The sequence below is a fragment of the Oreochromis aureus genome, linkage group 22 (genome assembly GCF_013358895.1).
Source record: "Oreochromis aureus strain Israel breed Guangdong linkage group 22, ZZ_aureus, whole genome shotgun sequence".
Classification (NCBI taxonomy): domain Eukaryota; kingdom Metazoa; phylum Chordata; class Actinopteri; order Cichliformes; family Cichlidae; genus Oreochromis; species Oreochromis aureus.
Genome location: NC_052962.1, coordinates 32,488,623 through 32,514,204, shown reverse-complemented (window position 1 = coordinate 32,514,204; position 25,582 = coordinate 32,488,623). Strand labels below are relative to the sequence as shown.

The 25,582-nt window shown below is 39.0% G+C and overlaps 2 protein-coding genes and 1 long non-coding RNA gene across 3 annotated transcripts; all 3 read right to left on the bottom strand.

Moving 5' to 3' along the window:
• Positions 1-1,079: 1,079 nt before the first annotated feature.
• On the bottom strand, positions 1,080-3,025 carry LOC120435716. Its single transcript, XR_005609861.1, has 3 exons — positions 2,984-3,025; positions 2,720-2,811; positions 1,080-2,099 (listed from the first exon to the last, which is right to left on the bottom strand). It is a non-coding gene; the product is annotated as an uncharacterized LOC120435716 (long non-coding RNA).
• Positions 3,026-3,094: 69 nt separating this feature from the next.
• Positions 3,095-6,300, bottom strand: LOC120432724. The gene is made up of 3 exons (XM_039605706.1): positions 6,244-6,300; positions 3,403-4,379; positions 3,095-3,135 (listed from the first exon to the last, which is right to left on the bottom strand). The coding sequence occupies exons 1-2, from the start codon at positions 6,274-6,276 to the stop codon at positions 3,483-3,485; spliced, it is 930 nt and encodes a 309-aa protein (XP_039461640.1). The 5' UTR covers positions 6,277-6,300; the 3' UTR covers positions 3,095-3,135; positions 3,403-3,482.
• A 7,229-nt stretch (positions 6,301-13,529) lies between these two features.
• LOC116315008 (major histocompatibility complex class I-related gene protein-like) lies at positions 13,530-17,490 on the bottom strand. The gene is made up of 7 exons (XM_039605703.1): positions 17,372-17,490; positions 16,238-16,507; positions 15,501-15,779; positions 14,226-14,543; positions 13,798-13,890; positions 13,683-13,700; positions 13,530-13,580 (listed from the first exon to the last, which is right to left on the bottom strand). Exons 1-7 carry the CDS (start codon positions 17,415-17,417, stop codon positions 13,540-13,542), a joined length of 1,065 nt encoding a protein of 354 aa, XP_039461637.1. The 5' UTR covers positions 17,418-17,490; the 3' UTR covers positions 13,530-13,539.
• Between the last annotated feature and the right edge of the window lie 8,092 nt (positions 17,491-25,582).

Genomic DNA, 25,582 nt, shown 5'->3' with positions numbered 1-25,582 from the left:
TGTTGGAGGAGTTTTACTTCTTCCGGCAGTCTTTGGATTCTTCATCTGCAGCAGAAACAATAATAGTGATATACAGCAGATTTTGCTGAAATTAGGAATTTGGAGTTAAAGCATTTAATAGTTGTGTATAGTTAATATGTACTTGCATTATTTAGGTTATATTTTTTGTTAATTATCTGATAATTTGTCTACTCTGACATGTTATAACATGAGGATAACTGGACTAGAGTAATGATGTCAGTACTGAGACTGACAGCGTGGGAAAGTGGTAGATGTAAAGAACAGAAAGCAGCCTAACACCCAGGAAAGCAGGCAGATGAGTGATTATAGATCTTTCTTACTGAGCTCAGACATAAGCTTCATTAATAAAATGCATTAACATGATTTTACTTTGTGAGAAACTAACATTTTGTTCATTTTAACCGGAGAGGTTTCATTTTCAATTTCATCTACAGCACACTGACTGCTGGTTTATTCTGATGACTCTGTAATCAGTCTGGCCAAAAGACCCACCAGCATGTTGACGGCATGTACTTAAAACAGCTCCAGGATCAGCATACTGGACAGTTTTCATGAGCTGAACACAGAGCATACACTCTTAACCCGAATTAGTTGACTTTACTCGCAAATTGCGAGGAAACCCGTTGCCTTATACCACTTTAGTTTTTACACAAGCTGAAACTAAATACGTTTAGTTTAACTAACATGGAATGTTAAGTTTTACACAAGCTGAAACTAAATAGGTTTAGTTTGACCAACTTGGAATCATAAGTTTTACACAAGCTGAAACTAAATATTTTTAGTTTTATTAACATGGAATACTACGTTTTTTACACAAGCTGAAACTAAATAGGTTTAGTTTAACTAACATGGAATGTTAAGTTTTTACACAAGCTAAAACTAAATATTTTTAGTTTTATTAACATGGAATACTACGTTTTTACACAAGCTGAAACTAAATACTTTTAGCTGTATTAATATAACATGAATTTTCATATTCATATTTTTTTGTGTAGTCAGAATTATTGAATAACAAGATATTACTTGTTACTGGTACTTACTAAAAAAATTAGATTGTATTTTCCTCTAACAAAATAACTTTTTTATGAATTATAAAAAACATTGTTACAATGAAGTTGGATAGGAAAAAAAACAAAATCTTCAAATGCTCCAATGCATTTTATTTTTAAGAAAAAGCCACAACAAAGCCAATGTTAATTTGTCTGTGTGGTAGTTGAATGTGTGTGTGTTTGTGTGGTAGTTGAATGTGTGTGTGTTTGTGTGGTAGTTGAATGTGTGTGTGTTTGTGTGGTAGTTGAATGTGTGTGTGTTGTGTGGTAGGTGAATGTAACAACCAACAAAAAACAGAATTCCCAAAAATTCCCTGTTACAAACAGGATCTGCACCATCTGCCTACATTAAGGCAGGTCAACAGACATACTAACAAAGACTTTCTAATTAGAACAATATCCAACTCCATCTACAAAGACTTATGATGCAACAACTTAAACAATGTCTGTCTTTCAGGTACAACTCTTCAATTTTTACTTTCACGTCACATGCTTCTGCTCACTTCTAAAGCATCTAAGTGTGTGTGTGTGTGTGTGTGTGTATAGAAGTTTATGTGTAGTGTTTTTTGTTTGTAGGTGTTGTATGGGACTGTTCTGACTGGGTGCTGAATGTGTCTGTTTCTGCGTTTTGTGCCTTTTTGTTGGGCTGTTTTACAGAACCAAAAAGGTGAGGAAAAAAAACAAACATGTCACAGTAGAGATGACATCACTTTACATTGTAAGCTGATTTTTCAAAGATTGTATCTTTGGCTTTAGGTCAGTGTGGCCTAATGAGAGCAAAATCTGTTGGATGAACAGAAAGGTCAGCTTCATACTTTTAGGATAGTTAAGATGGAGTGCATACGTGAGTCCAAACAGAATGCACATTGCTTTAGGCAGATCTTGGATGTTTTCCATCACGACTTCTCCCTCAATGATAATTTTCAACAAGGTTGGACTTGGATGCTGGGCAGATGTGAGCACAGCCTCTTCACGCTCAGTGAGAAGAATCCCGATGTCAAGGTCACGGAAAAAATCAGCATCTGATTCCTTGTAAAACAAAAGTACATAATCATTAGAATACTCGTTACAAAAATAAACTTCAATCATGATACCATGAGAGTGTCATAGTGAAATGTAAAAGAAAAGAGTGGAATAGAGGCTTCGGGAACACTTGGAAGTGCTATAAAACAATCTTCATAAGTAGATTGACAGGGTTATTGAAACAAAAAAACAACAACCAACCAACCAGCGTTTAAATATGCAGCATAATATAGGAAGGAACGTCGATACACCAATCAAAATGTAGGGGTGGTACCTTCAATTTAATTGGGTCAAAAGCAATTTGAACTGGATCAGTATAAGTGATTTTTCAGACTTGATCCGGTTCTAATTCCATTCTAATTGTGTTATTATTACTTCCTTTTATACTTAGACATTCTTTCTTTGCATTCCTTTTGATATTTTATTTTTCATATTATTTTTCTTTTGTTCTTTTTCCAAATATATTTTGTGCATTTCCAGGTTGATTATTGTTTCCTATAACCTCAAAGCGTTTTATTTACTGCAGGCGTCTGTCCAATCAACTCTTGACCTTCTCTGTGCACCTTGCATGTGGGTGAAGCTGTGCCAGGAGACGTTTGGCTAAAAGAACACAAGAGTGTACTTACAAAGCCTGCTTTGAAGAAGGTTGAAGGATTGTCCCCAGGATGATTGGAAGCCCTCTGAGCACCTGTGTCCGGATTGCAGTTGGGTCAGTAGTCTTTGGGAATGAAACAGAATAACAAATTAGACGACTAAAATAAAACAAAATAACTTATCAGTAAGAAAGCTACTGATCAACAATAAACTGAATTACACAAACTATAGACTGGGACTATGATGTTTGTAAAACCTGTAAAGAACAATACTAAACATAATTTGTATGAACTTACATTGGTCTGTTGTGAAATCTGAGTCAACAACTGTCCAACATTCCTCTCTTGGAACGAAATAACTCAAGGAAACGAGGACTGTGCCGATCGATGTTCTCATAAAATTGCTGCTTGAGGTTCTTGCCCACAATCCTGCTGAACTCCATGAACACCTGAAAATACAGAAAGAGAGAGAGAGTAAAAAAAAGCACTTAACATAACCAACCTGTACAAGACAAGCCATCTGCAAAGTAGAGCTGGAGAAACAGCCATGAATGTCATTTTGTGGAATTTTAAGTTTTGATGTTTCTATGTATAAACGACATGCTCCACATTAAAGTCATCCATGTTTTCCTTAAAGGGGTCAAAAGAAATCGACATCTAGGCACATTATATAAAACACAGATAGTTATTAGTTATCTTTGCTTTTGTGAACATACCTGATCTTCTGTGAAGAGGGCAGGCCAGCGTTTCACCATCATGTTTATGGGGGGTTCAGAGTCCACAACCTCTTTTCTTCTCAAAGCAAAGTCTGATCCATCTTTTGTTTTACAAGAAGTCCATTTGGGGTTCTCTTCTGCATTTCATCAGCCAAGTCCTTACGGGCCTCTTCCAGGGCAGCTTGATCAAATCCATCCGGAAAGTTGGGCAAGTAGTTGATTTCACCTTTCTTTGCCTTTTTTATCCGCTTGTTTGCTGGTTGTCCATCTGATGAATGCCTTCCCCGCTTACCGGCATTTACTGCAACATCAAGGCATCCTGATTGCCTGCGCTTTGTTCTATAATTTCCCATTTTATGCTTTAGACTATTTTTCCAACCACAACAGCGAGTGACAGAGCCTCGCTCCTGGAGACAGGGGTGTTTGTTTATCAGTGCTGTTGCAACACTTTCAAACTGAGCAGCAGTTGGGTATGCTGTGTAGCTATACATGCTTTCTGCCAGTCTCTCTAGTATCTCATGTTTCAGCTCTTTTGAGACCTTAAGGTGTGTTCCTTCACTCATAAACAGCAAATCTGCTTGCCTCAGTCTATACTCCACATCAACAGAAAATGTTGGAATGTCAAAAAATTCTGGCCATGGTTCACGTCGATCCTGAGGTGAATGTGAGAGTATCTCTGTATCTGCAGTACTTGTGTCGCTAAAGACGTCATCAGATGAGACAGGCACCAGGTCAAAGACAGGCAGGACTTTAATGGTTGGTTTTTCTGGAAGTTCTTGAAGATCTGTTAGATTACATAGTTCATTATTGAATTCAGGGTCTTGGAATTGGAGACTGAAGTTGTATTGAAGTCCCAGTGACTCTCGAAGCTTGGTTATCAAGTCTTTTACTGTAGAAGGCCTTGAATGTAGGATGACTTTCCTTATATCTGCCTCTGTTAGAATGACTCTCATGGTCATTTTCTGGTTTGCAGTCATCTTGGAAATAGAAACAACAATTAGAATATAACTTTACATATAAAAAAAGGAATTTAACGGCTAAACAATCACTATGTGCATCACAAAAATAGTTGATTAATGCATTTGTTGCCTAAATTCAGTACACTTTTTTTTCCTTCAGAAGAAACATCACTATGAAAATAATTAAGATAACTTAAATGATAGAAGTGTTTATGATTTCAAGTCAAAATATTTGAGAGCATCATACTGGGCTTTGGAAAACACTGAACAAGCTGAACTATCACCAACACAGAAACAAGTTATGAGTACTATCCAGAGGGGGAAAAAACTATGGATGTCCATGAGATTGAAGTTGTACATCCAATAAATGTGTGTTGTTTTTGTTGGTGTTGCTTGTGTCTGTGTGGTACATGACTTTGTTGTTTGTCTTGGTGTTCTATGTAAGATAAGAAAATTATGATTTATCCTGAGATTTAAGTGGTAATTCCATTTTTAGTCTATTTCTATAGAAGCCCCCTACTCAAATGTACAAGAAAAACATTTACTAAAATAGTCAGACATTTATGAAAAATATAAAACCCTTCTCAGACTGTATTATTATATATTTCATCATGAGCTCTAAAATTAGACAAAAACCTTACAGTCTAGACTGATTGCAGAAACCACACTTTTGCTTTTAGCATATAATATGACGCTTGAGGGTCACTACTAAATGTTGACCATATGTGTATGCTGGAAGAGGAACACATCATTTAGATCTTTCAGCTGCACCACACACAGAGAGGGGTTCCTGCTGTCACAGATGAGTTCAAAAGACCTCAGATGCTCGTGGTACCAAGCAGTCATCTCATTACAAATAAACAGGATCTCGGTGTTGAGTGCCACTATCTGTTTGATCTGCCTAAATGAAGGTAGCCCAGCGCATGAACCAACAGAGACTATCATGCCAGAACGATATGTAACTCCATCTACAGAGACTGATGATGCAACAAGCACTGATGTGAGCTGAGGAACTTTCCGGCAGAAAACCTGTTGGACATCCTCAGGATAAGATCTGATTGATGCTGTAGTGACCTTGTCCATTTCAACTGATGGCCTGAAAAATGAACTTGTGTCCAAATAGTAAGCCATCATTTTCTGATGCTTAACAGCCAATGTCAGAGCTACATTTTTGAAGTTGTGGGCATTACGTATGACCCGTTTGAAGAATTTGTGTTTCCCTCAAATCGCATTGTCCAAACGTCTGAAAGGGGACCAAATGCTTTGATCAGCTCGGGTAATGCTCGAGGTAGTGATGTTTTGGCCGTAATCTAAAATCTGGGAATGTTGTTTGCAACAATTCTCTGTGTTCTGACACTTTGCAGTCAAGGAAATGTACTGACTCTTCAGTGTGCTTTGTTGCAACAGCCAACTCAACAATCTCTTTTAGGAGCAGTAAAATGTTCCATGCATCGTCTCCCTCAGGGACTTTATGGCCAATGATAAGTGGGAGCAGCCTAAGTAGAGCCCAGTTCTCATGGCCATTGCCACCAATGGTCCCTTTGGTAGAGAAGCTGTGGGAAATTGGCTGAGGCTGGTCAGTTTTGTCATCAAAGGCATATTCAAAAGCTTTTATAGCATAGTTCAGTGTGTCTATGGTAAAATATTTTTAGAAATCATGTTTGAAATGCAGAGTGATAGCTCAACAGGAACAATCCTTCCAAAAGGTCATGGAGGATGTCGGGGGATACCCATGGACAACGTGAAAATGCTCCAGACCATCAGTCAGTACACACTCTCCTTTAACACCATATTGTTTTGCCTTAGTAGGATCCTGCTTTACCTCCTGCACCTGCTGATTGTGAGCATCAATAGTGCGGGGTTCAAAAGCACCTGAATTTACCTCTTTGGCTTGCATCTCGTCCCTTGTTGCCATGCAGAACCTGCAGAATCTGTCCACCGTAAAAGCTTTCGAAGAATCCTGCCAGAGAATGAGCAGCCAGGTTATCTGCAGCCACATATACAACTGTCCCTTTAACACATTCTCCCAACTTCTCAACATAGACACCATGTTGCTCCAAAGAAGCTAGATCTTGAATGAGTGGGTGGAGAATTTTGCATAGCCAAATTCTTTCACATAAGAGGCTTTACACAAGACAGCAAGCTGGATGGAGTGGAGTGTGGATCTGTACTTTGATGGGACATTAGCTATCACCCAATACACTGCACTCATTTTGTGTTTCTTTCTAGATGTTCCCAAAGGGTTGGACACTTCAAAATCATCTGTATATAGTCCAACAGCGATTTTGAATTCATCCCCTTTAAGGAGGTCATTTTCATTACAGTATGTACCATCTCTGTATGAACTGTACTCATGTTGCACATGCTTTTGGATGGAAAGAGCTTTATCCAAAATGTCTGCCCTACTCAACATCTTCTGTAGCATTGGATGCAAAGGTACATATACAGCACTACATTTTTTTTCCTCTTTCAATAAGGTACTCTACTGGTTTAACCTCTGTAAAGTTTTTATTCACATATGCTGCTCTCCTTTTTGTAGTTGATAAGGGGCCATTCTTGCCACAGAATTTCATCATTACATTACCCTTTTCAGCAGCCCTTACTAATTCTTCCACAACAGAATCTTCCACATTTGTATGTGGTTTGAGAATTTCCTTGACTGCATTATGCAGCAGTGGCTGGGCTAGTTCACAAATCTGTAGCAGCTGTTTTATAACTTCTTGTACTGTATTTTCTGGAATGTGTAGCACTGTTTGCATCTTTTAAAAAGAGCAGCAAGATTGTGCTCCAGCTGTTTTTCTAAATCATGAAGATCTTCATTGGTAGAGTCCTCATTGTCTTCCGATTCGGAGGTGTCATTGGGAGGCTCGTGATATTCTTGTGCCATTTCATTAGTTACATTACCAGCAACAATTTCCGGCCTGAACATCCTCCAGTCGAGTGTTCTGTGCTCTTTACTTCTGTGTGCATTAAATGTAGAATACACACTGGTGTGAAAGTTGCAGCCATTAAATGGACACTGGACTCTGTGATTTACCTTCAAATGTGTACTGCGCAAGTGAGTGAGGAAGACTGCTTCTGTGCAGGGTGCAGAAAAGTCACATGACTGACACTGAAAGGTTACTTGTGCAGTATATATTGGCTGTGGAACCTGGGTTTTTGGTGGATCTTTGCTAAGTGAACCTTGAGTGCATTCATGGAGTTGAATGTGCACACACATTCTTGGTGTAAGCAGGGAAATGGGGCTGTTCTTCCATAGTTTCCGTGTTTTAACCGGTAATGTTTTAAAAGGTAACCCCTTTTCTCACACATAAACTCACAATACTTACACTTCCACAGCATCTTCACAACACAAGGATCTGTAAAACATAAAACAAGAAAACTATCAGACCAAAATAATATTGCTGTATAACACAAAAAGTAATAGAACCAAAATATATGTGTTACCATAAAACTGGCACGTAAATAGGTAAGAGAGAGTGAGGGAGAACGAGAACAGAGTTCCTACAGGTTAGTTAGTCTTTTAAGACCTTTTATGTTAAAAATGAAAGGTGGCAGTATGTGTAAAAGTTGATAACAAGCCAAGCAGAGTTGTGAAAAATTAAAGAACACTTCAGAAGGCCACAAGAAAGTTTGTCTAACAATGTTGTTTTTTAACGTTGTTACATTTTTTAATGTTAATCATTTCTCTAAGACATCGTGTTCTGAGTTTCTGACCTGGGTCATCATAGTGTTCTAAATCGTTGATTCAGCAAATATAAACTTATGTTACCCTATATATCAAAGTAATTGTGGTTGACAAATTAAACTGACTAAATCTAACTTTATTATTCTGCTGACAATAATAGATGGACTCTAGCTAGCAATAAGTAGCCTATATATTACCGATATGCACCAAGTTTAAACCGTACAGTAAGTGACAGCGTCAAAAATACCTCCAAGCTTTTTGGTGTTGCATGTTCCAACAAAGATATTTATACTACTTATTTTACATACTAACCGTTCAAGGCGTTCAATGCTGCTGAGAAAATGTCGGCAACAGTCTGCTTTCTTCCCTCCCGCAGAGTCCGCGTTGAATCCGTTGCAGAGGCCTTGTGGGGCGCCCAGTGAAGTTTTGAATTAGGCCCCTCCCCTTTGTTATAAAACTAAACACACCAAGTTAATTCTACTAAACCGGATTAGTGGCACTTACTATTTCAGCTAAAAAGTACAATTAACTAATGTTGTTTAGTAATGATAGCAGGTTTTTACAAAACATAACAGTATAAGTAATGATCACTCAGAAGTTTAACTAGAAACAAAATCTGGGTTTACAGTGTATGCATAGCAGACACATCTGTCACATGAAGCAAATGTGGAGGTGTCAGCTGTCATGGTCCTGGATCTTTGACCCAGTTTTTTGAGTTTGCTAAGGTTTTTATTTTGTTTTTTGCAGTATATTGAGATTCTGATGTTCAGTTTAGAGAGCCTTCTGAGTTTCAACTTCTAGTTCCTAGCCCTTGTTTATTATTTAGTATTATTCATACTTCTGTTTCCTTGCCTCCCCATGTGTCCTCCCCCAGCATTATATGTGCCTTCCTGTGAAGTCTGTCGTGTCTTCATGTTCATCTAGTTGCCTGTTTTCCCAGTCATGTCTCTGTTTGTGTGTCTCTGTCAGGTTTCTCTTGCCCTATCTTGTCCCTTGCTCTCTCATCACTCACTCTCTCTCCTGCTTTTCTCTGGGTTGCGTCAGTCTGTGTCTTAGTGTGTGTGTTCCCCATACTGTTTTACTTTAATAGTCTCCTGTCTGGTGTGCGTCATGTTCAGTTTTGCTTCCACCTGTCCCGTCTGTAAGTTGCCAGCCGTGTTCCCCAGTTATTTCCTTTTTGCCCTGAGTCCCTCGTATGATTAGTGTCTGCGCTTTGTCCAGCGTTGTGTTCTCCCTTGGCTGTGTGTTCTGCTTGTTAGTTTAGTTTCTAATCTCTCCCAGTTTGGTCTCTCCAAGATGAGCTCTATAAATTCTCCTTTGACTCCTCTGGTTCGTGTGTTAATTTTATATGTTTATTCATTCATTTCTATTAGTGTTATTTCTGTTTTTAAAACATATGTATAATATGGCAATGTCTAAGCTGATAGGTGGAAGGAAAAAAGGAAAAAAAACAGGGGAGAAAAGCACAATGGATCACCAACTGCTGCACCTCTAAGAAGGGAAAAAATAAATCAACAAAACCATTCAGAACCTGGAGCAAAAAAATATAAATGCCTGCATTGTTTTAATGGAGGGAGACTCATCTGACTGTAGTACATCTTTGGCAGATGATGAAATAGCTACCTTGAACTGTGATCTCAGTGAACAGTTTCTTGATAAGTTTATGGTCTTAGTCACTATGTTTATCACAAGTTTTACAACATGATATTCATTGTTCCTTCTATTTGGCAAATCATTTCCGTATAAGTGCGCTCTGTTCTTAGCACCCCTCTCTCATCATCCTCATTCTAAAAACACCAAGATGGCCAAAATCCTCAGGTTGCGGATTCAAGGACTTTACTAAGATTAGATAATATTTTGTCTCTATTGCGGGAACAATGAAATATAATTTCATACCACTAACTTCTGGGAAATGTCATTGTGGTTATGTCGATCTTTTATATGCAGTCTATGTAGTCCATCATCTTAGTGGTTTAAAAAAGTATTTATTAAGCATATTAACTGTGTAAAAAGTGTTGAAGTGTTTCCATCCATCCATGCATTTTCCTAGGCGGCAGCCTAACCAGAGAAGCCCAGACCTCTCTCTCCTGGCCACCTCCTCTTGCCAGGGTAGGGACTTAGATCGACTGGTAAATTGAGAGCTTCCCTTTTACACTCAGCTCTCTTTTTACCATGATGGACCAGTACAGCGTCCGCATTACTGAAGCCACAGCACCAATCTGTCAATCTCCCACTCCCCATTCCCTTTAATTTGTGAACAAGTCCCCGAGATACTTAAACTCCTCCACTTGGGGCAGAGGCTCGTCCCTGACCTGGAGTGGGCACTTAGTCCTGGAAAAGGGTGGAGTGCCCTGACCTGGAGTGGGGACTCCACACTTTTGCAGCTGAGGACCATGGGCTCAGATTTGGAGGTGCTGACTTTCATTTCCGCTACTTCATACTCAGCTGCAAACTGCTCCATTGCAAGCTGGAGGCTGCCACCTAATGAAGCCAACAGAACCACATAATCTGCAAAAAAAGAGACCACCCAAGTGGAAGCCTTCTACCACTTGGCTATGCCTAGAAATTCTGTGTATAAAAATTATGAACAGAATCAGTGACAAAGAGCAGTCCAACACCCACTGACATGAGTCCAACTTATTGCTGCTATGCAGACCAAGCGCTTACAAAGGTTTTATAAGGATCAAATGGCCCGTAGCAACAGGCCAGACACCCCATACTTCTGAAGCACCTCCCACAGGACACTCTGAGGGACACGGTCACTCAGAGAAGACTCTGTCTTCTCCAAGTCAACAAAACACATGTAGACTGGTTGGGCAAAGTCCCATGGACCCTCAAGTATTCTCGAGATGGTAAAGAGCTGGTCCAGTGTTCCATGACCAGGAGGATAACCGCATTGTTCCTCCTGTATCTGAGGTACAATTCAAGTATGTCAAATTTTGTGTTGGTTTTTGACTGAAGATGAACACAATTCAAAAAGGTTTGTGCGATAATGTGTTTGTGCCTTCTTTGGCACTTCTCTAAACTCTTAGCTGCAAAATACTTCACTGAACAAGTAAAAAAAATATGAAAAACCAAAAACAAAACAAAACAAAATACAAAAGCAAATGAAAACAAATCTTTTAGGAGTAGATTTATGAAGCATTAATGATGGAGTCAGTCTGACTTCGATGGCATTTGGGAGCAGTATTGCCAAAGGGTCAGTCACCTCTGTTTAACAAGCTTAGACCACAAAACATCTTCATGTCATGTCAAAACAATCAGAAGAACTCAACACATTGAATGTTTTAAAAATAATGAAATTTAAAAAAAAAACAAAAAACAATACACAAGTGAACAGGCAGCCAGTGTAGTTTAACAGCTAATATTAATCTCTCACGGCATTGTAATATTTAATTCAATTTTATTTTTACAGTGCCAAATCACAACAACAGTCGCCTCAAGGCGCTTCATATTGTAAGGTAGACCCTACAATAATACATATAGAGAAAAACCCAACAATCATATGATACCCTATGAGCAAGCACTTTGGCGACAGTGGGAAGGAAAAACTCCCTTTTAACAGGAAGAAACCTCCACCAGAACCAGGCTCAGGGAGGGGAGGGGCCATCTGCTGCGACCGGTTGGGGTGAGAGACGGAAAACAGGATAAGGCAGAGAGGTCTATTAACACAGAGTGAGTGAGAAAGGTGACTGAAAAAGAAATACTCAATGCATCATGGAATCCCCGGCAGCCTACACCTATTGCAGCATAACTAAGGGAGGATTCAGGGTCACCTGATCCAGCCCTAACTTTATGCTTTGGCAAAAAGAAAAGTTTTGACTTTAGGCAGAAGCTGGAGTGTCACAGCGGGGTGCGCCGGTGTGTTAGTGAACAGGACCCAAACGCAGATACTGGAGGAGACGGAGCTAAGTTGTTAACAAAAAGCGAGCCATTTTATTTAGGCTGATACAAGATGAAACCAAAACAAAGGCGAGAGGTAATAAGAACAAAATTAAACTAAGACCTAGACTGGGAAATAACTAGAATTGACAACTATGACTGAACAATGAAGACTATGAACATGATACTTTTACGGGCATGAAAGAGACTATGAAATATAAACATGAGCTAGACACGTGAACATGCCCGAAACAAAAGTCATGCAAATATGTGAGACCTAGACGACATGACGGGGAAAACACAGACGACCTGACGATGATTGAACGGAAACACACAGACTAAATTCATACAAGGGTAGTTGGAAACACATGAGGAAACAGCTGTCACAATAGACCATAATGACACCACAGGAGAAGTGTAAACTAAACACACGGAAACGAGACTTTCAAAATAAAGAGGAAAACATGCAGACACGAGCCGCACTAGACAACATGAGAACACACAGACAGAGAATACATGACACAGAAGACCAGGACAGGCCTACACTAGGGGACATGAAGAGATTTATAACTGAGGAGACAAGGACCTAAACTATACTACAATTCAAGGCAATAAATAATAATACTAAGACTTAGCATTGCTTCATAAATAATCCTAAAATACAAAATTACTCAACTAAACCCTAAATTTGAGAATAGCTCATGAACTGACAAACAAGGAAAACAATACAAAATAACACAGAACCCTGGGTCTTTGACCCAGGGTTCTGCCAGGCCCCTGACATGGAGTCCTCCTCACTGATGCCAGAACAAAGTGATTTAAAGTCAAGGTGAAAAAAAATGAATGCATGTAGATAATTTTATCTTCAGATAAAATTCTGAAGATCTTTATATTTGGCTGAAACATGAGTGAACATAATTTTTATGTGAGCATTGAAGTACCAGTCATTATCCAAAACAACTCCCAGATTTCTACTAGATTTAAAAATGTTTTTGATCAATAAACCAAGGTAACTTTGATTTTTGAAGCCAATAATTTACATCTGACATTGTTCAAACAACTAAAGAGGTTAACAAGACAGCCAACACTGATGAAGTAAAGATTTATAACTGTGTGTCATCTGCATACCACTGGAGAGCTATATTATGTTCTGAATGATCTGACTGAAAGCAGTGGACCAAGTTCCTGTTTGACAGGTAGGAACAAAATAAATGTAGAGCAAATCACTGAATATCAACACAGGTTTCTAGATGATGCAGGAGAATGGACAGTGTTAATGGATTGTATTTAAGAATTTAAGGATGGCTCTGTCTTTGTGAAATCTAAATCTTCAGACTGAAAACTAAAATATTGTTTGTATTCATGAAACAACGTCATTCAACTAAAATGAATTCCTTTTGCTACTAAAGGCTTAATGAAAATTACAGTTTAGAAAGTGTTTAGTAATCACTAATCAGGTTTGAATTCTTCAGCAACAACATAATGAATACATCCTCATCAGAAAAACACCAGAAATATAAGAAATGTAATTAATAAAAATAATAAAATGACCAGTAATCGTCTTTGGTCCCAACATGTTTTTTTTTATGTGGCCTCTGGATTCAGAGATCAAGATCTCAAGTTCTCAAGTTCAGAGGTGTTTCCCGGAGCTGTAATTTCAAAAACACACTGTCAGTCCTGCTAATCTTGAACTGGCTTTTACATGCAGTATCATTGAAACCCAGAGTAACAAAGACAAATAGTTTACTCACATGGTTCAGTATCTTTTTCTGAAATAAAGAGGAAACCAGATATTTTAGAATGGCAAAGAAGTTTAGTTTTGCAATCTGTATTAGAGAATCTGCTCAGCTGCTTTGAATCTCTCACCTTTCTTCTTTTTGTAAACAGCAAATCCAACGACAGCAAAAACAACAACAACCACTGCAGTGATAATGGCGATCATCATGCCAGAGGGTGTCTCTGCTCAGTAAAACACAGATGTGCAGGTGAAGCAGGTTAAAAGGCTAAAAGTCGATCCATCTATCCATACATCTCCCCAAATGTGAGGCCAAAAATAGATAACCAACTGTTATTAACAGCTGTAACACCTTACATATTTGGAACCAAAGAGACACAATTATTATTATATACAAGCATTTAAAAAATAAATGTTTAGGATTCCCACTGTTTATTCTCACAGTAGCAGCTGGTCTTCTTGAGGTCCAAACCAAAAACAGGACAAAACATGAAAATATTACATTTTAGACAACCCACAGCATCAGCAAACAAAATGATTTAAATGTTTTTCCTCTCACCTTTCCTAATGTTTTCCTCTGAGTTGGTTCTGATCACTGCTTCATTCAGTTTGGTGACAATATCCTCAACACCAGAGAGCTGAAACACGCACTCATATTTTCTCCAGTCTTCTGGTCTGACTGATGAAACATTCAGATCAACACTCATCTGGAAGGTCTCATCATGGTTGGGGAGGATCTCTCTGTGGTCCACACCCTCATGAATCTCCTCTCCATCTTTCCTCCAGAACATCACGGCTTTGTCAGGATAGAAACCTGTAGTGTGGCAGCTGACTGGAGAGGAGGGAGTCTTCTGGAGGAGAGACACTGAGGGAGGAACTGGAGAGGGAAGGTGGGAAAGAGAGGGATAGAAGCAATGGAGGGAGAGGGGGGTGAGGATTTCTTTTTGTTTTGTTTTGTTTTTACCTTTAGCTCATAAAAGAGATGTGGGCCACTGGAATATACAAGCCGTGATGCGAGGATGATTCTTAACAAATTGTCCTTTTTATTTGTTGTTTTTTCAGTTATTTACTCTGATAAGATTTTCTGCCCTTCACTATTGTGTGCATGATTAAAAAATTATATCTTGTCATGCTCTAACATGTCATCACATCTGAGATGATAAAACACAGCTGTAGTTGGGCTATAACAAAACAATTTATGATTCAGCTGAGATCACCTTACAATGAGGCTACAAAGAAAGGATGTGTTATTTAGTTAAATGTTTATTGCCTCACCTTCTTCACTCGCACTACTGGTAGGAAGAACTAAGATTCAAGGAGCTGAAAAGTTGAGAGAAGGAAACGAGGATGTGCCTTTGGGAAATGAGAGAAAGGCTTGTGTGTGTCCCGTGGTTTTGCTTCCCTTCCTCGTCTCCCCACCCTGACCTGTGTCTGGTTTTCTCTCCTTTGTGATTTTCTGTCCTCACTGATTTCATACAAACAGCACCGTGTGCGTATACAGTCTTGCCTCTTCCTTTGACAGTTGTCAGTTTGTTTGCTTTACCTTTGATTTTGACCTGCTAATTCTCTACATTCGTTGTTCTTTGCCACATTCTGTTTGTTTGTGTTCCAATAGTTCACTCATATGAGTGACTAGGAAAGCATCTATTTCCCTATTATTTGTAAATGATAAGGCAGTACAACCACATTCAGAGTCGCCTAAATCAGGAAATACAAAACCAGCCAAGTTTTTTTTTTTTTATTATTATAAAGATAGCTATATGTTTTGGGGAAGTATAACATCAATAAATTACAATTATTATTGTATCCATGGAATTGCATCAGGTGAATGTACCTGTTCTCTGCAGGAAGCGTTTTCCGCCCTCTACATACTTCTTTAACCACTCTGGACAAAACTGAGTGAGGATAGTTTTAGCGAATTTTATTGAATCTCTATTAGCATCCCGTCTCTGTTTGATAATGTCAGCCTCTGGTGTCAGTGCAATCCACGCCACTGTCTTAAAATCAAGTTTAAGAAAGTCTTCTCCATTATAAGCGTACTGTAACACAGCTGCCGCCTCTCCAGTGTTTTCATCCCATTCACAGCCACTTTCCATCTGTAAAATGTGGACACCTGAGGAGACAGACAGGAAGAACATAAATATTGCAACAAATCATAAATGTGTGAATTACACCTGTTCTTCAAGGGTTATGTTATGTTTCTTCAGTTAGTCTGTCAGCCCTTTTTAATACGAATATGAAATATAACTGTAATGTTGCACCATTAGTAATAGGCCTGATGTGATTATTCAAGATTACAGGAAAAAGACTGAGAGAGACAGAAACTGATTCAACCCAGAATCTGACACACATCTAGGTTATAAACTCTGTAAATCAGGACAAAAAATGCTAAGCTATAAAAGGTTTTTATTTTTTAAGTGAAAATCTGAAGCTAGCACTTATTTTTTTATTTATTTTATTTTATTTTATTATTTTTTTTACAAAATGTGTTATTTCCATTAATTGCTTTTGTTTGGAGATATCCAGTGATTTATCATGATCTCAGGTTAAGTATAACAGAAAATACTGTACCTGCACTTTGGTTGAAATGCTGTTTCAAAATAGAAATCCAAATTCTGAACATGTTTGGGTGATGCTGAAAACAAATCTGAGTGTAAATCTCCTTCTGCTGAGGATCATTTTCAAAAATTTTCTTTGCCCAATCCTTTCTTGGTTCTAATATCATGTTGCTGCTGTCACAGAAACATGCCTGGATGCCATCGACCATCATTACAACCGTATTCTCTGAGATATTTGGGACTCCAGAGGATCCAGTGAAGTAATACTTCAGTGAGTGTTTCACTGTGAAACAAACAATATTTATAATTTAAATATATTAAAGAAAGAAAAAGATTAACTACATGCAAACATACAAGATAAAACAATCCAACAATATCAACATTGTATTACATGAACCAGGCAACACACCACAGTGTTTGTAGCCTGAGCTACTTTGCAATGCCTTTCTCAAGTTGGGTCTTTAAAACACGAGAAAAACAAAAACATATGCAACCTAGATAATAAATGCACACATTAAAACATAAAAAATAAAAAAATAAAAAAATCAGACAACAAAATATCACAGGGCATTGACTGAAGTATAATAAAATACCATAACAAAACAGGAACTTATTTATGACTGCATGTATGTTTCACTTATTCCCATTACACATACTAAACTTTTATGAAACTTCTTTAATAGGGTACATTTGACATAAAACTTTGAAGAACGGTTAATTCTGCAGTTCTAGCTGTATGCACCAAACCGTGAGTTTTATATAACCTGTTATATGGAACCAGCATTGCAGTGCCAACCTGTTTTATATCATACATTTTATATATATATATATATATAAAATAAATAAATATATATGTATATATATATATATATATATATTTATTTATTTATTTATTTATTTTTTTTCACTTCCTTGTGGCTTTAGGAATACTGGCTCTCTTCCCTTATTCAAGTCAAGGTTAGGCTTAGAGAGTCCAATTGTTGTCTAATGCAGTTTTTTTTTAAATCCTTTTTACTGTTTTCCTTTTACATTTTGTAAGTGCTAAAATTCACTTAGTAAGGTTCAGACTAAAAAAAGCTTTAAAGTCAAACGAAAATAAAAACGCAGCTTAAGGTCAGATGAGACAGACTTAACGTTTTTTTCTTACCTGCAACTGAACTATGACAGAAGAGAAGCAGCAAAAAGAGTTTCATATTTTATGATCCTTAATTTCACAATTATTATTCCTTTTGTTGCAAAAATATGAATAAAAAGCCGGAGCTTCCGTACAGTAAGCGACCGATGCCGTTACAACTAAAACCTGCCCACCAGTGCCGCCTTTGCGCTGCAATTTCGCCTCCAAAACACTAGTGGGCGGTGGAGTATCTCTTATAAGGGTTGATCTTTTCAGTCGAGACTACATTATATCAGAAGACGAAGCAGCTGAAAAAACAAAGCAGAAAATGTTGATTTTAACACAGAAGAAGGAATCCCAACATGTTTGAGATTTACGCTTCTGTAAATAAATTCTAAAGCTTCTGTGTGTTTAACTTAACTTCTGTTTTTCTTCAGACACCATAAAACTAAATAAAAGACAAATGCATATCAAAATGTATATCTCAGTCTTTCAAGAGAAAGACTCCTGACCAAGTATGTGATGAGCTTGAAATGAGAAGGGGTTTGTATAACAACAAATCATTTGACACATCAGCATGTGTGATGTGTGAGACCTACACTAATCCTAATCCCAGCCCTAATAAGAATATTGTGTTTTCAAACTTGAGATAAGGACCTGACTATAAATTAGAAGTGTTTGTTACCTTGAAATGACCATAATAATAATAATAATCTTTGCAGAGGTTAACAATCATAGCTGATTAAGAAATTGTAATCTCAAAGGGTATATGTGGAATGGAAATTTACACAACTGGTAATGACATCAAAATCAGCTCATTACAGTGAGGCATGTATGTACCTGTAATAACTGAGAAGAAACTGAACAATTTCAGTTCACACTTGAGCTATGAACTTAACTGCTTTAGCAGAAGTCATAAATCACAGCCTATTAGGTCTCAGAGTGGTAATTTCAGAGGGTTTATATAGCATGTATATTCACACAGTAGATAATGACATAAAAATCAGGCTTATTATAGTATGGATACATAGGTACCCATAATAATGAGGCAGAATTCAGTTTTTTTTTTTTTTTTCATGAATTCTGGACTTGACTGCATTAGCAGAGGTTTAAAATCAGTCAGCTGTTCACATTGTAGGAATGTTATGTAAAACATACAGTATGTACAAACATTCCCAGATTTAAGATTTATTTCAGTCATATTCATGTAAGGATATGATGTTATATTACTGTAGGTGACATTAAGTAGTAAGGGCAAAACACACAGACACAAAATGCAAAAGCCCAGAAACAAAATCAGCCAAGTTGGCATTTTTAGCTGCTAGCATGCTAACTTGTGTTAGCCTAACCCAGGGGTCGGCAACCCACGGCTCTTTAGTCCTTATTTTGCGGCTCCGGGTGGTTTGGGAAAATAGAAGAAGTATTTCGCTGAAGTGCATTTTATTTGTGTTTAGTTCTTTTTTTTAACTTGTAGTTCTAAATTGGAAGATTATTGTGATTTTGAAATATAAAAATAAAATGATATGTTATTATTTTTTTCATCGCTCAAAATAAGTGTCACACTCATGAAGCTGGTGTACCCACCGAAACGCCGTGCATTTATCGAGACTTTCAACCCCAGGTAGGCCAATTATGGATCTTCGGATCCACATTATGTCGGCAGCTGTTCTCCACCATGAACTATGTTAAAAACAAACACCGTCCCGCCTCACAGATGACAGCTTACAGTCCTGCGTAAAGATGAAAGCCCCGATTTGCAGACGCTGTGAGCAGAGGGTTGGGACCAGAAGTCTCATTGTAAACATATCATGGCAGACCCGACGATGTTTTACATGGACATGCTTTTCAGCATCTCTTTGAGCACTTTTCACACACGGTTGCTGTACGCATACAGCCGGCTGTAGCTTTTCAGCTCACAGCCCGACAACACAACAGCAGAGAGAGCACAGACTTTAAGGCAGCTAGGCGTGATTGCGGGTGCCGCTCAGGTGCGTCCGACTCCCATGCAGCAGCACTGCAGACCACGCCCCGCCACACACATTAACAAGGTAAAATAGATATTTAGGCAGAATTTTGCAAATATCTATTTTTTTTTTTTTCTTTTAAGCGGCATAGTGCTTTTTTTCCCCAATTACTTTTTAAAAGTCAGGTCAAGGCTCCAAAGGCGATATAAGGGTGGCGGCTCACAACAGTTTTTGTTTGCTACATGGATCATTTTAGTTCAGCTGGGTGTCTTTCCTTTTGTTATACTTCTTTATGAGTTCAAAATGTGTGAATTACATAAAATGTAATTTTCTCTGTAGCACTTCATAAGCAACACACCTTAGTTGCTCTGTAGATTCTTTTAAAAAGCAGTTAAAAACCTTTCTGTTCAAACAAGCCTTTTGTTGATCTACGTATTTTATATTCTTTACATTATTTACATTTGATCTTTTACATTGTGTATAATGTCTATTGATTGTATTGTTTATTTTAATATTTGTGTACAGCGCTTTGTGACTGCATGTCTGTGAAAAGCGCTTAATAAATAAACTTTACTTAAGTTGTCCGCACAAAGCACAAAAAACAATATATACAGTGTTATCTTCATTTTAGATGTCAAAAAGTATTTGCGGCTCCCAGTGTTTTCTTTTGTGTGGAAACCGGGTCCAAGTGGCTCTTTGGGTGTTAAAGGTTGCAGACCCTTGGCCTAACCCTTACTTGTGTTTTTAGGTGATATCATAGACACTGCCATGCTGTTAAGGCTGGATGTTTATGTTTTGGGCCCAGAAGATAAAGTTCATAAATGGTTAAACCCATAACAGGAAGATCAATGCCCATCTCTACTCACAATACAATGAACTTGAACCGACACCAAATCTAGTTACTAATAAAATCTCAGATAGTTGCAAACTGTTGCTGATGGTATAACTTTAAAGAATTAACTGCTATTCCTGCAAAAGATGATCAGTCTTTAAGATCTGAGATCCACAGCCAGTGCAAAGTACACTCCTATCTTCAGTGCACATGAAGCAAAAGAGCCTCATGTTTCACGAGACCCAGGAAGTGGCTACAGGAAGAGGGTCATAGACTGTCTGAAGCAGTTAGAACAAGACAAGGCTATCGACCGGAACTCATACCACAGGCTGTACCCAGGGGAGTCTACACCAAGTCTGTATGGTTTACCGAAAATACATAAGCCGGGTGCACCTTTAAGACCAATTGTCTGCATGATCAACTCGGTCACCTATAACATCTCCAAGTTTCTGGCTTCGATCCTCAACCCGCTGGTGGGCAGCTCTGAACACCACATCCAGAACACCCTGGATTTTGTTGAGAAGGTGAGAGATGTCATTATGGAGGCAGATGAAACCATGGTCTCGCACACGACGTTACATCTCTCTTCACTTGCATCCCAGTCACGGAAGCGTTGGAGGTAGTCCGTAAGAGTTTACAGGATGACACCAACCTCAGCAACAGGACCACTCTCAGGATCGACCAAGTGTGTTTGGTTTTGGAACTGTGTCTTCATTCCACCTACTTCACATACAAGGGTCAGTTCTACAGGCAGAAACATGGGTGTGCCATGGGCTCCCCAGTTTCACCCATCGTGGCCAATTTGTACATGGAAGAAGTGGAAAAGAGGGCGTTGCTATCCTACCCTGGAACACCACCAAGCCATTGGTTCAGATATGTGGATGACACCTGGGTGAAAATTAAATCTCAGGACGTACTACATTTCACGGATCACATTAACTCGGTGGACCAACACATCAAATTCACCAGGGAGGATATGAAAAGTGGCAGGTTAGCCTTCTTAGACTGTGAGATTTCCATCAGTAATGGGGGACATCTAAAAGCTGACGTGTACCGTAAACCTACACATACGGATCAGTATCTAAGGTTTGACTCTCATCATCCACTGGAGCACAAACTGGGTGTCATCAGGACGCTACAACACAGAGCGAACACCATCCCCACTGACACAGCGGCCAGGGAGGCAGAAGGACAGCACATCAAGAAGGCCCTGAGTAAATGTGGTTATCCCAGCTGGACTTTTGTCAAAGCTGGAAGGCACCTAAAGAAAGCTCCAGCCGATCCAGGAGAGAAGGACAACCGCTGCCCAGGTGAAAACCTGTAGTGATCCCATATGTGTCAGGAGTATCGGAACAGTTGAGATGCATTTTTTCTAAACACCGGGTCTCTGTGGCTTTTAAACCCCAAAATACGCTGCGCCAAAAACTGGTCCACCCCAAGGATCGGGTCCCCCGACACAAACAGAGTAACATAGTGTACGCTGTTAAGTGCCAGGAGGATTGCCAGGATTTATACATCGGGGAAACCAAACAACCTCTAGCGAAGCGGATGGCACAACATAGAAGAGCAACCTCGTCAGGCCAGGGGTCCGTTCTTCGTACCTCGCTTACTACATCCAAGATCAAATGACACATCCAAGATCAAATCATCGCGCTAACTTTGAGCTCGCTAATCCGGTTCTCCGAACACACCTGTTGTTGACGATTAGTATAGCTGGATGAAGTAATCTCAGATCACTGGGTGGCTTAAAAGGGGCTACGCGCAGATAGTAGAAACATTGATCGGCAACCCTGTGATTGGTCGGCGAAGATGTCGAAGGAGCGCTCAGTATTTCACGGCAGCAGACCAAGAACTCTTGATTGAGGGATATCAGGAGTTTCAGAGTTTAATTAAAACGCAGGGGAACACTGCAAAGGCTGCAAAAGCAAGGAGAGAGGGCTGGCAGAAAGTTGCTGACAAATCAAATTGTAAGTGATCCATGATATTACATTATATCATGTGATATTATTTTATTCCACATTATATTATATGACATCATATCCTCTTTCACATTAGAGCCACAACAGGACCCACTAGAACATGGGAACAAGTAAAAGTGAAATTTAAGAATATTCCACAGAATGGTAATATTTATCACTTATATTGCTTTTAGTCTATGACAAGAGACCCTGAATAATCTGTTTGTTTGTTTATAACAGCAACCAAGAAAAGGGCAGAGCAAATAAAGACAGGTGGTGGTCCTGCACCCCCTCGTCACACCCCTTTTTGTACTGTGACATTTATTGACATTGTGGGTTTTTTGTGTGGTAGTTTGACATAACACTCCATCACTTTTACCTGTTCCCATGCAAGGGGTGACTGAAGCATGCACAGTAAGTCGGGAGTAAGTATATACAGTACAGTAAGTATATATATATATATATATATATATATATATATATAGAGAGAGAGAGAGAGAGAGAGGAGGAAGAAAGTAAATAATACCCTCACGGAGAATCGATATCTCTATGAGCACACAAATCACGCTGAGCTAAAGGATCCTGTCTATCCCGCAATATACGCTAAATTCTGTAAACTCTCCTTATCAATCTTGCACCTTCCTTGCTCGCGTACAAACGGACAGGACATGGCTGCGACAGACTTCCCAAATCCACCTTCGCTTTTATAGCGGTGGTCTCTCATCTTGATTGCATGTAGTAATTTACTATTACTACTCTAAAATATGAATTACATCTGACATGATCTACTACATGACATAGGATGATTAATAGTACATTTCCCTTTTTTTTGGAAATGACCTGTATGTATCTGTATGAAATCAATAAAAGAATCAAATACTGCATTATCTTTAGTTACATTGATAATATTTATTTATGGTAAAACAGTGGCGAAATATCGCTCTTGCTTTCATATAACTGCAGCGGACATACCTGAGAGGCCGCGATCTAATCCTGTTTACATAAAGTAAACCTGCTCCCGAGCAGGTTTACGCCACGGATCTGTTGCTATGACAGCAAGTCCCAGATGAGCTTCGGAGAACCGAACGATCCAAGATCACGCGCGAAATCGTCAACATTCAAATCCGGCTAACTTACTTAGCGAGGTACGAAGAACGGACCCCAGGACTCTGCAGTTTATTTACACCTACAGGCCAGTGGACACTCTTTCAACGATGAGGATGTACACATCCTGGACAGGGAAGAACGCTGGTTTGAGCGCCGGAGTCAAGGAGGCCATTTACGTGAAAAGGGAAAGACCATCTCTGAATCGAGGAGGGGGCCTAAGGGTACATCTTTCGCCATCTTACAATGCTGTGATTGCAGCCATTCCCCAACTCTCTGTGAATGGTACTCAAGGCCATTGATCAGTGTTCTTTGATCAGTGGGTTTTGGTCAGTGATTGTTGATCAATGGTCATGGGAATTTGCATAATTATGATTAAGGAACTGACCTCACAGCCCATTGTTCCTTCAGTGGGCTGGTTTCAGTCATTATGCAAATGTACTGTTTATAAGGTCTGGGGAAACCTGCAGTCAGCTGAGACTGAAGAAGTCACTTGGATGAGTGATGAAACGTTTCTCCCACAAAACGCTACGTCCAGATGAACAGATTCAACTTTTGGAGACTCATGTTTCATTGTTATTGACAGCTCCAGGACTGAATACAAACAGTACGCGTTTTATCCAGAGTTAAAAGACTGAGGAACAAGTTGCTACATTTGACAAATAGTGTAGCAGATTGTCCTACAGACTACATTTTAACAAAGAATTTTGTTAACAAATTTAACAAAGAAGCTCAACACATCAGTCAGCTCCATATGGAGGAAGGAAAACAACAGAAGAAAACAGTCGTGCTGATGGGCATCATTTCTGAGGCCTCTAACAGAGGCCTTTAAAACATAAAATATAACTTTAAAAACATAAAAATTGGTCGTAAAAACATCCTTACAAACAACCTACGAGCTCATTTTTTAGAGGAGGGCAGTCTCTTCTTTTCATGAAAAGGTGAACACTGGAGAACAGACATGTCTCTGAAATCTAGTTTTCATCCTGTGGATGCAAGGAAAGCAGGGAAGTAATATCCCATAATCTGTCACAGGACTGAGTGCAAGATGCAGACGGAGGCACAGAAGAACGTAACTAAACAAAGTTTATTTACAAAGCAAGTGAATAAACAACGAGACAACAAAACTGTGAGCTATGAGTCTTAACATGAACTAATGAACTGAGCTATGAGGTTTAACATGAACTATGAATAATGCGAAACTATGAAGCACAGTGGCTAACATGAGCTAAGAAACAAAATCTGAAAGCTAGGACTGTGGAAACTATAACTCCGTGGTTCAGGGGCAAAGGGGTAATCCGACTGGGTGGCTGGGTCAAAGGGGGATCAGACTCTCTGAAACGAGAAAGTTCACATATGGTTTTGGGTGTAAGTTGGCAGGTGTTTGCTGAATGATTTTATTGAGTTGCTTACTTGCCGCAAGTAGATGTTAAGCGTGGAGGGGAGGGTTGTCTGGGTGAGCGTGGTTAATGCGTGACACCTGACGTGTGGCAGGGAGGCAGGCAGGTGTGAGGAGCAAGCAAGCTGTGGCTGAGAGGTGGCGAGAGGTCCAGCGTCCAGGTGAAGAGGTTTATTGTCTAGGTTTGAATCTGGCAGCCTGGTGAATAGCTAAGTACAGCTAACACAGAAAGTTAAGTCAAGGGAATTTGCTATGATAAACACAATACTATGGTGACCTACACTAATTGTGGTTAGTAGACAATCTGGCCATGAGTAGTTTAGAACGCTGGCCTTATGTGCTGACAGCCTGATTACCCGCAGGTGAGAACAATGAGCAGGTACTTAAAGGCTCCTCCCCAAGGCAGGACTGCCAGCTCTGTGGAAAAACACAGGCACTCACCCGGACCATAACATAATCATAGATCAAGTGCAGATCACTGATCTGAGATCAGCATATTTATCATTACTGCACAGGAAAGATTTGGAGTTACCACAAAGGTATGTAAATTATGAATCAAATAAAAACTACTTATCCTATTCTACGTGAAAATTAAAAACTATATTGTGTTTATTTTTGCCTTTAGTAGTATTTGCCAGTTTCACAGGGGAGATTAATGACATAGTGACACAATACATCTGAATCTCACAATAAATCTGTAGCTCAGAAAGAGTTGTACTGATCCAAGCGATGCATTCTTAATGAAATGAGAAGATCATTACCAGCAGCTGGAAAAAAAAGTTACTGGGGTAGTGTTAAGAGATTTTTACATTTACTTACTTTGATAACTTTTATTTTGCTTAAGTATAATTTCTTGTGAGAACATGATGTGCCTGCAACCTACAGATTAAGGAACAGAAGCATGCGTGAGGAAGTTACAAAGTAACACACTCTCAGGCAGAGACAGTTCCAACCTGAAGCTGATATGACAAAAGATACTAGTTCCTC

Excerpts from the sequence above, each read along its gene's own strand:
- LOC116315008 (XM_039605703.1), bottom strand. The coding sequence starts at position 17,417 with ATGAAACTCTTTTTGCTGCTTCTCTTCTGTCATAGTTCAGTTGCAG. Across the intron at positions 15,780-16,237 it reads GCATTTCAACCAAAGTGCAG|GTGTCCACATTTTACAGATG; the intron begins GTACAGTATTTT and ends CTGTCTCCTCAG. Across the intron at positions 14,544-15,500 it reads ACGCTTCCTGCAGAGAACAG|TTCCTCCCTCAGTGTCTCTC; the intron begins GTACATTCACCT and ends TTCCCTCTCCAG.
- LOC120432724 (XM_039605706.1), bottom strand. The coding sequence starts at position 6,276 with ATGGCAACAAGGGACGAGATGCAAGCCAAAGAG. Across the intron at positions 4,380-6,243 it reads ACGAGATGCAAGCCAAAGAG|ATGACTGCAAACCAGAAAAT; the intron begins GTAAATTCAGGT and ends TCTATTTCCAAG.